Source organism: Hypanus sabinus, chromosome 3 (assembly GCF_030144855.1).
Source record: "Hypanus sabinus isolate sHypSab1 chromosome 3, sHypSab1.hap1, whole genome shotgun sequence".
In the NCBI taxonomy this organism is placed as follows: Eukaryota; Metazoa; Chordata; class Chondrichthyes; order Myliobatiformes; family Dasyatidae; genus Hypanus; species Hypanus sabinus.
Window position 1 is genome coordinate 193,922,737 of NC_082708.1, and position 15,263 is coordinate 193,937,999.

Below are 15,263 nucleotides of genomic sequence, written 5' to 3' on the forward strand. Positions count from 1 at the left end.
ACTTTGTGTGTGGAGTGGAACAACTCCGGAGATAAAACCTACTGCTATTGTTATTTTGGAATATCAACATAATTGCCTTCTTATAAAATACACCTTTGGATTACAAATCTCTCTCTCTCTCTTACCAACAACAACAACCTCGTGCATTGAACTGACCTTTCTTACATATCATCGTAGGGCTGAACGATGGCAGATGGAGTTTAATGCTGATGTGTGAGGTGCTACATTTTGGTAGGACTAATCTAAAAGGACATACATGGTAAATGTTTGGGCATTGAAGAATGCAGTAGAACAGAGTGATCTAGGAATAATGGTGCATAGTTCCCGGAAGGTGGAATCTCATGTGGGTGGTGAAGAAAGCTTTTGGTATGTTGGCCTTTATAAATCAGAGCATTGAGTATAGGAGTTAATGTTAAAATTGTACAAGGCATTGGTAAGGCCGAATTTGGAGTATTGTGTACAGTTCTGTCACTGAATTATAGGAAAGATGTCAACAAACTAGAGAGAGTACAGAGAAGATTTAGTAGAATGTTACGTGTGTTTCAGCACCTAAGTTACAGGGAAAGGTTGAACAAGTTAGGTCTTTATTCTTTGGAGCGTAGAAGGGTGAGGGGGGACTTGATAGGCTTGATAGGCTTTTACCACTGAGAGTAGGAAAATTCAAACAAGAGGACATGAGTTGAGAGTTAAGGGGCAAAAGTTTAGTGGTAACACGAGGGTGAACTTCTTTACTCAGAGAGTGGTGGCTGTGCAGAACGAGCTTCCAGTAGGAGTGGTAGAGGCAGGTTTGATTTTTTTCATTTAAAAAAAAATTTGGATAGGTATATGGACAGGAAAGGAATGGAGGGTTATGGGCTGAGTGCAGGTAGGTGGGACTAGGTGAGAGTAAGCGTTCAGCACGGACTAGAAGGGCCGAGGTGGCCTGTTTCCGAGCTGTGATTGTTATATAGTTAAATGTACTTCGGCCGCGAAGAAGAAAGCCAAGGAAACATTTCTGATTGGTTAATTGTGAGGTGCGTCAGCCAAGGCGAAGCGAAGTGGCCTTTGAAACAGAGGCATTGGGAGTGGCTGTGGTTCGAGGTGCCGTGCGCGAGGAGTAGGTGCTGGTAAGAGCAGGTAAAATCTTCTCAAACCTTATACTTCGCAAACACGGCGCAGTTGGGGCAGCGGCTGTTCCTTCTGGGGCATGTGGCCGGTTAGGGACACCACCGGTTATCTCTACCTCACAATCTATCATGAAAATCTGCATTTTATTGTCTACCTGCATCGAACCTTCTCCGTATATTGTTTACCGTGTTCTACCTCAATGCACTGTGTAATGACTAGATAAAACAGTCTGTAAAACGAACTCCTCCACACGGTACCTGTACATGAGATAGCGATAAACCAATTTAGTAGTTTAATCTCCCTGTTGACTACACCTACAACCGAATGCAGTTCCTGCCACCTTGAGCGGAGACCCGGTCTGGGGTAGGGCCGGGGAAGATTTGCAGGGCTGCTTGTGAGGGTTTAAACCAGCTCGCCGGGGGGTGTTTCCCTGCACGGAAATGAAGCCTCTAGGAGCCACAATGCGAGCAACAGAACAGCCAAGAGCGAAGAAAGGCAGGAGATTTAAACTGGACTTATTTTTATACACGAGGCTTAACAGTGAGGTGGATATACTTGGGTGGGTTGGATCTGGAGACTGGGACGTTTGTGGGGATCGTTCAGACAGACCATTTGGTAGAGCTGAGAAGCAAAAGCAGGAAGGTCTCTATTTAAGACATGCCTCGTTACTGGAGCGTTTGTTTTCAGAGAAGTGAGAGTGAGATGGGGAAAGATTTGAGTTAACAAGTTTCGATGCTGATGAGTTTCGTTTTTACGGAAGTGAAAGTGAGATTGGGAAAGATCTGAGTCAGGTGCGAGAACGGAAACGAACGAAAACCGTTCGTGGCTCGTTGGGCAGCCGCTGCCAGTAAAAGGAAGGTAAATGAAGCAGATCAGTCATTACAGGAGAAGATCATTGGACCGTGAGGCTTTGGATCGAGAGACCTGCATCAGGCAGGTCCCTCACCCTTTCTTTAAACTACTCAGATGGACTTAATTTTGTAAGTTTGTAATTGAGATTAAATTAGGTTACTAACAATATCATAATTTAAAGCAAGAAGGCTGCAAACGGACGTCATCCGGTAGAGCGCGAAAAGTTAACAAAGAAGACCGCCATAGTCAGGGAGACCGAGGAGGTGATAGACAAGAGTTCGAGGCAGGTGGTCACTCCAGGGCCACTGGAGACAGGCAAGTGGGTAAAAGTCAGGAGAGGTAAGGGGAAGAGTCAGGTACCAGAGAGTACCCCTGTGGCTGTACCCCTTGACAATAAGTACTCCTGTTTGAGTACTGTTGAGGGGGGACAGCCTACCTGGGGGAACCAACAGTGGCCGTGCTGAGCCTGTGGCTCAGAAGGGTAGGGAAAGGAAGAGGAAGGCAGTAGTGATAGGGGACTCGATAGTTAGGGGGTCAGACAGGCGATTCTGTGGACACAGGAAAGAAACTCGGATGGTAATTTGCCTCCCAGGTGCCAGGGTCCGGGATGTTTCTGATCACGTCCAAGATATCCTGCGGTGGGAGGGAGAACAGCCAGAGGTCGTGGTACATATTGGTACCAATGACATAGGTAGGAAAAGGGAAGAGGTCCTGAAAGAAGACTACAGGGAGTTAGGAAGGAAGTTGAAAAGCAGGACCTCAAAGGTAGTAATCTTGGGATTACTGCCTGTGTCACGTGACAATGAGTACAGGAATAGAATGAGGTGGAGGATAAATGCGTGGCTGAGGGATTGGAGCAGGGGGCAGGGATACAGATTTCTGGATCATTGGGACCTCTTTTGGGGCAGTTGTGACCTGTACAAAAAGGACGGGTTGCACTTGAATCCCAGGGGGACCAATATCCTGTCAGGCTAGCAGGGGTGTCAAACTCATTTTAGGTCACGGGCCGGATTGGGCAAAATGCAGCTTCATGCGGGCCGGATCAGCCGGGCACGTGCGAACGCAGCTTTCATTGCCTCCGTTTCTTCAGCCTGTTCTCATGTGTCTCAGTCTCTGCTATAACTACAAAGTGTTTCACTTCACAGATTCCGTTTCTTATGAAGAAGACTGCTGAACAAGCATTATTTTTATGATTGGTATTAACTTACAATCATAAGCTTCATATCACCGGGCCATCAATAATTAAAATAATAGATCTATCTAAAATGATCTCGCGGGCCGGATTTGTGAGTTTGACACCTAAGGGGTAAGCAGGCAACTGGGGAGAGTTTAAACTAGAACTGTTGGGGGTTGGGAACCGAATAGAAGAGAGTGGGGAAGAGGCAGTTGGCTCACAAATAGAGAAAGCTTGAAGACGATGTGTGAGGGAGGATAGGCAGGTGATAGAGAAGGGATGTGCTCAGACCGAAGGTTTGAGATGTGACTTTTAACACGAGTATTGTGAACAAAGCGGATGAGCTTAGAGCGTGGATCAGTATTTGGAGATACGATGTGATGGCCATTACAGAGACTTGGATGGCTCAGGGACAGGAATGGTTACTTTAAGTGTCGGGTTTTAGATGTTTCAGAAAGGACAGGGAGGGAGGCAAAAGAGGTGGGGGCGTGACACTATTGATCAGAGATAGAGTCACAGCGGCAGAAAAGGTGGATGTCATGGAGGGATTGTCTACAGAATCTCTGTGGGTGGAGGTTAGGAACAGGAAATGGTCAGTGACTCTACTGGGTGTTTTTATAGGCTGCCCAATATAAACAGGGATATCAAAGAGCAGATAGGGAAACAGATCCTGGAAAGGTGTAATAATAACAGAGTTGTCATGGTGGGAGATTTTAATTTCCCAAATATCAATTGGCATCTGTCTCGAGCAAGAGGTTTAGATGGGGTGGTGTTTGTTAGGTGTGTTCAGGAAGGTTTCTACAAGAGGAGAGACTGTACTTGATTTGGTATTGGGAAATGAACCTGGTCAAGGGATATTTGTGTGGAGTTCTGTATAGGTACTTTCCAATGAGACAGGGATGTTATGGTAGGGTACAGGAACAATGGTGTACAAAGGCTGTAGTAAATCTAGTCAAGAAGAAAAGAAAAGCTTACGAAAGGTTCAGAGAGCTAGGTAACGTTAGAGATCTATATGATTATAAGGCTAACAGGAAGGAGCTTAAGAAGGAAATTAGGAGAGCCAGAAGGGGCCATGAGAAGGCCTTGGTGGGTGGAGTTAAGGAAAACCCCAAGGCATTCTACATGTACGTCAAGAGCAAGAGGATACGATGTGAAAGAAAGGACCTATAAAGTGCGACAGTGGGAAAGTGTGTATGGAAGCGTAGGAAATAGCAGAGGTACTTAATGAATACTTCAGTATTCACTATGGAAAAGGATCTTGATGATTGTAGTGATGATTTATAGTGGACTGAAAAGCTTGAGCATGTAGATATTAAGACAGAGGCTGTGCTGGAACTTTTGGAAGCATCAAGTTGGATAAGTCACTGGGACCAGATGAGATGTACCCCAGGCTTCTGTGGGAGGTGAGGGAGGAGATTGCTGTGCCTCTGGCAATGATCTTTGCATCATCAATGGGGACGGGAGAGGTTCCAGAGGATTAGAGGGTTGCTGATGTTGTTCCCTTATTCAAGAAAGGGAGTAGAGATAGCCCAGAAAATTATAGACCAGTGAGTCTTACCTCAGTGGTTGGTAAGTTGATGGAGAAGATCCTGAGAGGCAGGATTTATGAACATTAGGAGAGGTATAATATGATTAGGAATAGTCAGCATGGCTTTGTCAAAGGCAGGTTGTGCCTTATGAGCCTGATTGAGTTTTTTGAGGATGCGACTAAACACATTGATGAAGGAAGAGCAGTAGATGTAGTGTACATGGATTTCAGCAAGGCATTTGGTAAGGTACCCCATGCAAGGCTTACTGAGAAAGTAAGGAGGCATGGGATCCAAGTGGACATCGCTTTGTGGATCCAGAACTGGCTTGCTCACAGAAGGCAAAACGTGGTTGTAGACGGGTCATATTCTGCATGGAGGTCGGTCACCAGTGGAGTGCCTCAGGGATCTGTTCTGGGACCCTTACTCTTCGTGATTTTTATAAATGACCTGGATGAGGAAGTGGAGGGATGGGTTAGTAAGTTTACTGATGACACAAAGGTTGGAGGTGTTGTGGATAATGTGGAGGGCTGTCAGAGGTTACAGTGGGAGATCAATAGGATGCAAAACCGGGCTGAGAAGTGACAGATGGAGTTCAACCCAGATAAGTGTGAAGTGGTTCATTTTGGTAGGTCAAGTATGATGGTAGAATATAGTATTAATGGTAAGACTCTTGGCAGTGTGGAGGATCAGAGGGATCTTGGGGTCCAAGTCCATATGATGCTCAAAGCAGCTGCGCAGGTTGACTCTGGTTAAGAAGGCATAGGGTGCATTGACCTTCATCAATCGTGGAATTGAATTTAGGAGTTGAGAGGTGATGCTACAGCTTTTTAGGATCCTGGTCAGACCCCACTTGGAGTTCTGTGCGCATTTCTGTTCGCCTCACTATAGGAAGGATGTGGAAACCTTAGGAAGGGTGGAGAGGTGATTTACAAGGATGTTGCCTGGATTGGGGAGCATGCCTTATGAGAACAGGTTGAGTGAACTTGGCCTTTTCTCCTTGGAGCGACGGAAAATGAGAAGTGACCTGACAGAGGTGTGTAAGATGATGAGAGGCATTGATCATGTGGATAGTCAGAGGCTTTTTCCCAGGGCTGAAATGGCTGCCACAAGAGGGCACAGGTTTAAGGTGCTGGGGGATAGATACAGAGGAGATGACAGGGGTAAGTTTTTTTACACAGAGTGGTGAGTGCGTGGAATGGGCTGCCAGCAACAGTGGTGGAGGTGGATATGATAGGGTCTTCTAAGAGACTTTTGGATAGGAACATGGAGCTTAGAAAAATAGAGGGTTGTGGGTAAGCCTAGTAATTTCTAAGGTAGGGACATGTTCAGCACAACTTTGTGGGCTGAATGACCTGTATTGTGCAGTTGGTTTTCTATGTTTCTAAAGGAAATGACAATTAATTAAATAAAGCACAACATAGCACAGGCCCTTCGGCCCACAATGTTGGGCTGACATTTACCCTACTCCAAGATCAATCTAACCCTCTCTCCTACATAGCCCTCCATGTTTCTGTCATCCATGTGCCTATATAAGTGTTGCTTAAATGTCCCTAATGTATCTGCCTCTACAACCATACCTGGTGGAGCATCCCACACGCCCACCATTCTCAGTGTAAAAAAAATTAAAAATCTTACTTCCAACATGCCACCCCCCCCCATACTTTACCCCAATCACTTTAAATAGATGTCCTCTGATATTATCCATTTCTGTCCTGGGGGTAAATGTCTTGGGCAGTCCACTCAATCCATGCCTCTTACCATTTTGTACAGTCCAATCAATTCACCTCTCAGCCTCTGTCACTCCAGAGAGAAAAGCCCCAGCTCACTCAACCTATCCTCATAAGGCATGCTCTGTAATCCAGCCAGCATCCTGGTAAATCTCCTTTGCCCCCTCTGAAGTTTCCACATCCTTCCTACAAGGAGATGACCAGAACTGAACACAATATTCCAAGTGTGGTCTAACCAGGGTTTCATAGAGCTGCAACATAGCTCTTGAACGCAATCCCCCAACTGATAAAGGTCAACACAGCATACGTCCTTTTAACCACCCTATTAACCTACAAAATTCATCGAAGTACATATACGTCACCTTATACTATCCTGAAGTTCATTTTCTTGTGGGCATTCAGAGTAAATACAAATAAACACAACAGAATCAAAGAAAATTGCACTCAAGATGGACAGGCAACCAGAGTGCAAAAGACAACAAACTGTAAATAAAAAAGAGGAATAATAAATATTGAGAACATGAGTTCTGAAGTCCTCAGAAGTGTGTCCAAAGTTTGTCGATAGGTTGTGGGAACAGTTGAATGATGAGGTGAGTGAAGTTATTCCCTCTGGTTCAAAAGCCTGATGGTTGAGGAATAATAACTGTTCCTGAACCTGGTGGTGTTAGTCCTGAGGCTCCTGTACCTTCTCCCTGACGGCAGCAGTGAGAAGAGAGCATGTCCAGGGTGGTGGAGGTCCCTGATGATGGATGCTCCTTTCCTGCAACACCGTTGATGGATGCTCAATGGTGAGCAGGGCCTTACCTGTGATGGACTATTTGTAGGAGTTGCACTACCAGGCTGTGATGAACCCAGTCAGTATACTCTTCCCCCATGCATTTATAGAAGTTTCTCGAAGCTTTAGATGTCATGGATAATTTGTGCAAACTTCTAAGAAGATCAAGGTTCTGCTCTCCCTTCACTTCAATGGCAGTTACGTGCTGGGCCCTCGACACATTCTCTGAAAAAGTAACAGCAAGGAACTTAAAGTTGCTGTTCTCTCCACCTATACTCCCTTCATGGACCTTCAATTTCCTCCTTCTGTGGTCAATAGTCAGCTCTTTAATCTTTCTGAGATTGAATGAGCATGGCAACTTTGAGCAACCTATAAACTTGGAATAGAAGATTTTGTTCCTTCACACTGCTATGAATCCCATCATTAACTCTGTACTGTGCCTTCAAGTTCAAACTTCCCAAAGTGAATCTCTCAGGATAAACTCCATCTGTTACTTCTCAGCTCAGCTCTGCATCCTGTCAATGTCCTGTTGTAATGTATGATAACTCTCCACAACTCCATAAAACTTTTGTGTCATCCACAAACTTACTAACCCACCTTTCCACTTCCTCATCCATACAAATCAAAGAGCTGGGATCCCAGAACAGATCCCTGTGGAACACCACTGGTCACCAACTTTGACTTGATAACTAATTAAACTAATGATGCCTAATTAAATGAATCTCTTCCTCTTTCAGAATCAGAATCATATTTGATATCACTGGCATATGTCATGAAATTTGTTGTTTTGTGGTGGCAGTGCATTGCAACACAGAATAATAAAGCTATAAATTACAATAGATATATGTAAAATAAATTAAGTAGTGCAAAAAAGAGGAAAAATAGTGAGGTAGTGTTCATAGGTTCATTGACCGTTCAGAATCTGATGTCGGAGGGGAAGAAGCTGAAACGTTGAGTGTGGATCTTCAGGCTCCTGCACCACCTCTGTGATGGTAGCAATGGGAAGAGGGCAAGTCCTGGGTGAATGATGCCACCTTTTCGAGGCAGCTTCTTTCGAAGGTATCCTAGATGTAGGAGAGGCTAGTGTCCATGGAACTAGTTGTTCATAATCAGCCCCACTAGCAACAAGAAGATTGAAGATCAAATTTATTGGTCTCTCTCATGTATACCATCACAAGAGACAAGGCTCCTGCAGACCGGAGGTAACACAAAGGTTTTGGAAGTGAGTGTGAGTACTTGTCTGTTCTGTTTCAGCTGCCCTCTGTGTTTTGTGCCCAGGAACAAGATGACTGTCCTTCCTGCTCTGGCTTTAATGTTCCTTCTGCTGGGATTGGGTGAAGGTGAGACTCATCTGGTGTACATTCCTAAGTGGAATCCAGTCTTGCGACCCACCTGCCTGTCCCCGGGTCAGGCGCGTGTCTTCCCCCACTCACCACCTGTCCCCGGGGTCAGACCATGTTACATTCCACCCCCCCCCAACCCGAGGTCAGGCTGCGTAACATTCCTCCCCCTCACACCCATCCCCAGGGTCAGGCCGTGCGACATTCCCCCCTCACCCTCCCATCTCCAGGGTCAGAACATCTGACATTCCCCCCCACCCCGGGGTCAGGACGTGTGACATTCCCCCCCTCACACCCCTCACCCTGGAGTCAGACCGTCTAACATTCCCCCCTCACCCTCCCATCCCCAGGGTCAGAACGTCTGACATTCCCCCCTCACCCTCCCATCCCCAGGGTCAGAACGTCTGACATTCCCCCCTCACCCTCCCATCCCCAGGGTCAGGCCATGTGACATTCCCCCCTCACCCTCCCATCCCCAGGGTCAGAACGTCTGACATTCCCCCCTCACCCTCCCATCCCCAGGGTCAGGCCGTGTGACATTCCCCCCTCACCCTCCCATCCCCAGGGTCAGAACGTCTGACATTCCCCCCTCACCCTCCCATCCCCAGGGTCAGGCCATGTGACATTCCACCCCTCACCCCCACCCTGGGGTCAGACTGTCTGACAATCCCCCCCACCCCGGGGTCAGGCCGTGTGACACTCTCCCCCCCACACCAATCCCCAGGGTCAGGCTGTGTGACATTCCCCCCCCACTCCAGGGTCAGACCATCTGACATTCACCCCCACCCTCATGTCCCCGGGGTCAGGCTGTGTGATATTCCTCTCACCCCCCGACCCCGAGGTCAGACCGTCTGACATACTCCCCAACCCCGGGGTCAGACAGTCTGACATTTCCCCCCCTCACCCCCAGGTCCCCAGAGTCAGGCCATGTGAAATTTCCCCCATTCACCCCCCACGAACCCGGCTGGGAGACCGGGGGCGACAGTGTAATCCCAGATCCGGGTGGGAGACCGGGGAGACGGTGTAAACCCAGATCTGGGTGGGAGACCGGGGAGATGGTGTAATCCCAGATCCAGGTGGGAGACTGGGGAGACAGTGTAATCCCAGATCCAGGTGGGAGACTGGGGAGACAGTGTAATGCCAGATCCGGGTGGGAGACCGGGGAGACAGTGTAATCCCAGATCCGGGTGGGAGACCGAGGAGACAGTGTAATCCCAGATCCGGGTGGGAGACCGGAGAGACAGTGTAATCCCAGATCCGGGTGGGAGACCGGGGAGACAGTGTAATCCCAGATCCGGGTTGGAGACCGGAGAGACAGTGTAATCTCAGATCCGGGTGGGAGACTGGGGAGACAGTGTAATCCCAGACCCGGCTGGGAGACTGGGGAGACAGTGTAATCCCAGACCCGGCTGGGAGACTGGGGAGACAGTGTAATCCCAGATCTGGTTGGGAGACCGGGGAGACAGTGTAATCCCGGACCCGCATGGGAGACCGGGGAGACAGTGTAATCCCAGATCCGGGTGGGAGACCGGGGAGACAGTGTAATCCCAGATCCGGGTGGGAGACCGGGGAGACGGTGTAATCCCAGACCCGCCTGGGAGAATGGGGAGACAGTGTAATCCCAGATCCGGGTGGGAGACCGAGGAGACAGTGTAATCCCAGATCCGGGTGGGAGACCGGGGAGACAATGTAATCCCAGATCCGGGTTGGAGACTGGAGAGACAGTGTAATCTCAGATCCGGGTGGGAGACTGGGGAGACAGTGTAATCCCAGACCCGGCTGGGAGACTGGGGAGACAGTGTAATCCCAGACCCGGCTGGGAGACTGGGGAGACAGTGTAATCCCAGATCTGGTTGGGAGACCGGGGAGACAGTGTAATCCCGGACCCGCATGGGAGACCGGGGAGACAGTGTAATCCCAGATCCGGGTGGGAGACCGGGGAGACAGTGTAATCCCAGATCCGGGTGGGAGACCGGGGAGACGGTGTAATCCCAGACCCGCCTGGGAGAATGGGGAGACAGTGTAATCCCGGACCCGCCTGGGAGACAGGGAGTCAGTGTAATCCCAGATCTGGATGGGAGACCGGGGAGTCAGTGTAATCCCAGATCTGGATGGGAGACCGGGGAGTCAGTGTAATCCCGGACCCAGCTGATGCTGCTTTCTCAAGCTGACGTGTGCTTGTCCCCAGGGCTGGAGTCCGGAGAGCTGCGTCTGTCCAGCGGCCGACTGCCCAGCGAGGGCCGAGTGGAGGTTTACTACGATGGAGAGTGGGGCACCGTGTGTGATGATGGTTGGGACCTCACTGATGCTCACGTTGTCTGCCGCAGCCTCGGCTACCTCAATGCCACGGAGGCTGTTGCCGGAGGCTTCTTCGGATCAGGTGAGGGGTCTGGGGGGGGATCTCTATATTTCCCTGATCACCAGAGGGAACGACTGGTGAGCAGTAGGTGGCCACAGTGTGATTTTGCTGAGAACCGAGATTGACTGGCTAGTGGGGAATGGGGTCCCTAATGCTCCTCTTCCTCGGCTCCTGCCCATACCCAGCGCCGCTCCACCTCGGGCCCGCCTGGACCCCAGTGCCCCCTCACTCTGCCCTGCCCAGACCCAGCACTCCTCTCCCTCGGCCCTTGCCTGGACCCAGTGCCCCTCCGCCTTGGCCTTGGCCCCACATGGACCCCAGTGCCCCCTCACTCTGCCCTGCCCAGTCCCAGCAGTCCTCTCCCTCGGCCCTTGCCTGGACCCAGTGCCCCTCCGCCTTGGCCTTGGCCCCACATGGACCCCAGTGCCCCCTCACTCTGCCCTGCCCAGACCCAGCACTCCTCTCCCTCGGCCTTGCCTGGACCCAGTGCCCCTCCGCCTTGGCCTTGGCCCCACATGGACCCCAGTGCCCCCTCACTCTGCCCTGCCCAGACCCAGCAGTCCTCTCCCTCGGCCCTTGCCTGGACCCAGTGCCCCTCCGCCTTGGCCTTGGCCCCACATGGACCCCAGTGCCCCCTCACTCTGCCCTGCCCAGACCCAGCACTCCTCTCCCTCGGCCTTGCCTGGACCCAGTGCCCCTCCGCCTTGGCCTTGGCCCCACATGGACCCCAGTGCCCCCTCACTCGGCCCTGCCCAAACCCAGCAGTCCTCTCCCTCGGCCCTTGCCTGGACCCTGTGCCCCTCCGCCTTGGCCTTGGCCCCACATGGACCCCAGTGCCCCCTCACTCGGCCCTGCCCAAACCCAGCAGTCCTCTCCCTCGGCCCTTGCCTGGACCCAGTGCCCCTCCGCCTTGGCCTTGGCCCCACATGGACCCCAGTGCCCCCTCACTCGGCCCTGTCAAGATGCTTGAACCCTACTCTTTTGCCTCACCCGGACCCCATGAACCCTGATATCTGTCTCCCCGTGACCCCAGTTTCACTCTTTGACCGCAACACTGCTGCAGGCCCATGCTGTTGTGACCCAGAGATGTGGATCCCTGAGGAGAAGGACATGACACTAAGGTGAGGGGGTGACCCTGAGGCTGTGCTGACTCCAATCTGCCTCTCCCCCAGGGTCAGGCCCAATCCTGCTGGATGATGTGTCCTGTACTGGAACCGAGACGTCTCTTGCTGACTGCAAGACCAAAGGCTGGAAGATCCACGACTGCCAACACTCAGAGGATGCTGGCGTTCGATGTGACCCCCGTGAGCAGCAGCCCGTGAATGGGGGGGGTGGGAATGGGGTGCTGGCGTTCGATGTGACCCCCGTGAGCAGCAGCCCGTGAATGGGGGGGTGGGAATGGGGTGCTGGCGTTCGATGTGACCCCCGTGAGCAGCAGCCCGTGAATGGGGGGGTGGGAATGGGGTGCTGGCGTTCGATGTGACCCCCGTGAGCAGCAGCCCGTGAATGGGGGGGTGGGAATGGGGTGCTGGCGTTCGATGTGACCCCCGTGAGCAGCAGCCCGTGAATGGGGGGGTGGGAATGGGGCGCTGGCGTTCGATGTGACCCCCGTGAGCAGCAGCCCGTGAATGGGGGGGTGGGAATGGGGCGCTGGCGTTCGATGTGACCCCCGTGAGCAGCAGCCCGTGAATGGGGGGGGTGGGAATGGGGTGCTGGTGTTCGATGTGACCCCCGTGAGCAGCAGCCGTCGAATGGAGGGGGTGGGAATGTGGTCCATGACAGACGGTGAGGAGGGATCAATGACAGATGGTGGGAAGTGAGTGACAGACAGAGGGGAGCGGTCCGTGACGGACGGTGAGGAGTGAGTGACATGACGGACGGTGGGGAGGGGTCAGTGACAGAGGGTGGGGAGGGAATGACGTGACAGACGGTGGGGAGGGGTCAGTGACAGAGGGTGGGGAGGGAATGACGTGACGGACGGTGGGGAGAGGTCAGTGACAGATGGTGGGGAGGGGTAAGTGATGGACGGTGGGGAGGGAGTGACAGACAGAGGACAGGGGTCCGTGATGGATGGTGGGGAGGGGTCAGTGATGCACGGTGTGGAGGGAATGACGTGACAGACGGTGGGGAGGGGTCCGTGATGGACAGTGGGGAGGGGTCAGTAATGCACGGTGGGGAGGGGTCAGTGATGCATGGTAGGGAGGGAATGATCTGACGGATGGTGAGGAGGGGTCAGTGACAGACGGTGTGGAGTGGTCTGTGATGTGACAGACGGTGGGGAGGGAGTGATGTGAGGGACAGTGAGGAGAGGTCAATGACAGACGGTGGGGAGGGGACCGTGACAGACAGTGAGGAGGGGTAAGTGATGGACAGTGGGGAGGGGTCAGTGATGCACGGTGGGGAGGGAATGACGTGACAGATGCTGGGGAGGGGTCAGTGATGCATGGTGGGGAGGGAATGATCTGATGGATGGTGGGGAGGGGTCAGTGACAGATGGTGGGGAGGGAGTGACAGACAGAGGGCAGGGGTCCATGATGGATGATGGGGAGGGGTCAGTGATGCATGGCGGGGAGGGAGTGATGTGAGGGACAGTGGGGAGGGGTCAGTGACAGATGGTGGGGAGGGAATGATGTGACGGACGGTGAGGAGGGGTCAATGACAGACGGTGGGGAGGGAGTGACAGACAGAGGGCAGGGGTCAGTGATGGACGGTGGGGAGGGGTCAGTGACAGATAGTGAGGAGGGGTAAGTGATGGACAGTGAGGAGGGGTCAGTGATGCATGGTAGGGAGGGAATGACGTCACAGACGGTGGGGAGGGAGTGACGGAAGGTGGGGAGGGGACCGTGACAGATGGTGAGGAGGGGTAAGTGATGGACAGTGGGGAGGGGTCAGTGATGCATGGTAGGGAGGGAATGACGTGACAGACGGTGGGGAGGGTCCATGATGGACGGTGGGGAGGGAGTGATGTGACGGACGGTGGGGAGGGAGTGACAGACAGAGGGCAGGGGTCCATGATGGACGGTGGGGAGGGGTCAGTGACAGACGGTGGGGAGGGAGTGACAGACGGTGGGGAGGGAGTGACAGACGGTGGGGAGGGAGTGACAGACGGTGAGGAAGGGTAAGTGATGGACAGTGAGGAGGGGTCAGTGATGCACGGTGGGGAGGGAATGATGTGACAGACGGTGGGGAGGGGTCAGTGACAGACGGTGGGGAGGGGTCTATGACAGACAGTGGGGAGGGGTCTGTGACGGACGGTTTGGAGAGGTCTGTGACGTGATGGACGGTGGGGAGGGAGTGATGTGAGGGACAGTGGGGAGGGGTCAGTGACAGACGGTGGGGAGGGAATGACGTGACACAGTGGGGAGGGGTCAGTGATGGACGGTGGGGAGGGGTCTGTGACGGACGGTTTGGAGAGGTCTGTGACGTGACGGACGGTGGGGAGGGAGTAATGTGAGGGACAGTGGGGAGGGGTCAGTGACAAATGGTGGGGAGGGGACTGTGACAGACAGTGAGGAAGGGTAAGTGATGGACAGTGGGGAGGGGTCAGTGATGCACGGTGGGGAGGGAATGACATGACAGACGGTGGGGAGGGGTCCGGGACGGATGGTGGGGACGGGTCTGTGACGGACAGTTTGGAGAGGTCTGTGACGTGACGGACGGTGGGGAGGGAGTGATGTGAGGGACAGTGGGGAGGGGTCAGTGACAGATGGTGGGGAGGGGACTGTGACGGACGGTGAGGAAGGGTAAGTGATGGACAGTGGGGAGGGGTCAGTGATGCACGGTGGGGAGGGAATGACGTGACAGACGGTGGGGAGGGGTCCGTGACGGATGGTGGGGAGGGGTCTGTGAAGGACGGTTTGGAGAGGTCTCTGACGTGATGGATGGTGGGGAGGGAGTAATGTGAGGGACAGCGGGGAGGGGTCAGTGACAGATGGTGGGGAGGGGTCCGTGACGGATGTGGGGAGGGGTCCGTGACGGATGGTGGGGAGGGGTCCGTGACGGATGGTGGGGAGGGGTCCGTGACGGATTTGGGGAGGGGTCAGTGACAGATGGTGGGGAGGGGTCCGTGACGGATGGTGGGGAGGGGTCCGTGACGGATGGTGGGGAGGGGTCTGTGACGGACGGTTTGGAGAGGTCTCTGAAGTGATGGATGGTGGGGAGGGAGTAATGTGAGGGACAGCGGGGAGGGGTCCATGATGGAAAGTGAGTTGGGAGTGACGTGATGGACAGTGAGGAGGGAGTGATGTGATGGACTATGGGGAGGGAGTGACGTGGCGGGCGGCGTGGAGGGAGTGGGATGGCTGAGTGGGGAGTGACTGGACTGCTGGACGTTAAGGACAATACAGAGAGTGGGGAGGGGTGGGTTCACTGGGAAGGAATGAACAGACCATTGGAGATGA

The 15,263-nt window shown here is 52.9% G+C and overlaps 1 protein-coding gene across 3 annotated transcripts in view; it reads left to right on the forward strand.

Moving 5' to 3' along the window:
• The first annotated feature begins 939 nt into the window (after window positions 1-939).
• Window positions 940-15,263, forward strand: part of LOC132392018 (galectin-3-binding protein-like) — a 39,280-nt gene continuing 24,956 nt past the window's right edge. The window contains exons 1-4 of one of the 3 annotated variants that reach the window (XM_059965926.1): window positions 940-1,106; window positions 8,419-8,504; window positions 10,693-10,884; window positions 12,036-12,167. In XM_059965926.1, coding sequence (XP_059821909.1) covers window positions 955-1,106; window positions 8,419-8,504; window positions 10,693-10,884; window positions 12,036-12,167 — 562 coding nt within the window. In that variant the 5' untranslated portion in view covers window positions 940-954. Of the gene's footprint in view, window positions 1,117-1,965; window positions 2,088-8,418; window positions 8,505-10,692; window positions 10,885-12,035; window positions 12,168-15,263 lie in introns of those variants that run through there. The other 2 variants (XM_059965929.1, XM_059965927.1) reach the window with 2 other exon arrangements.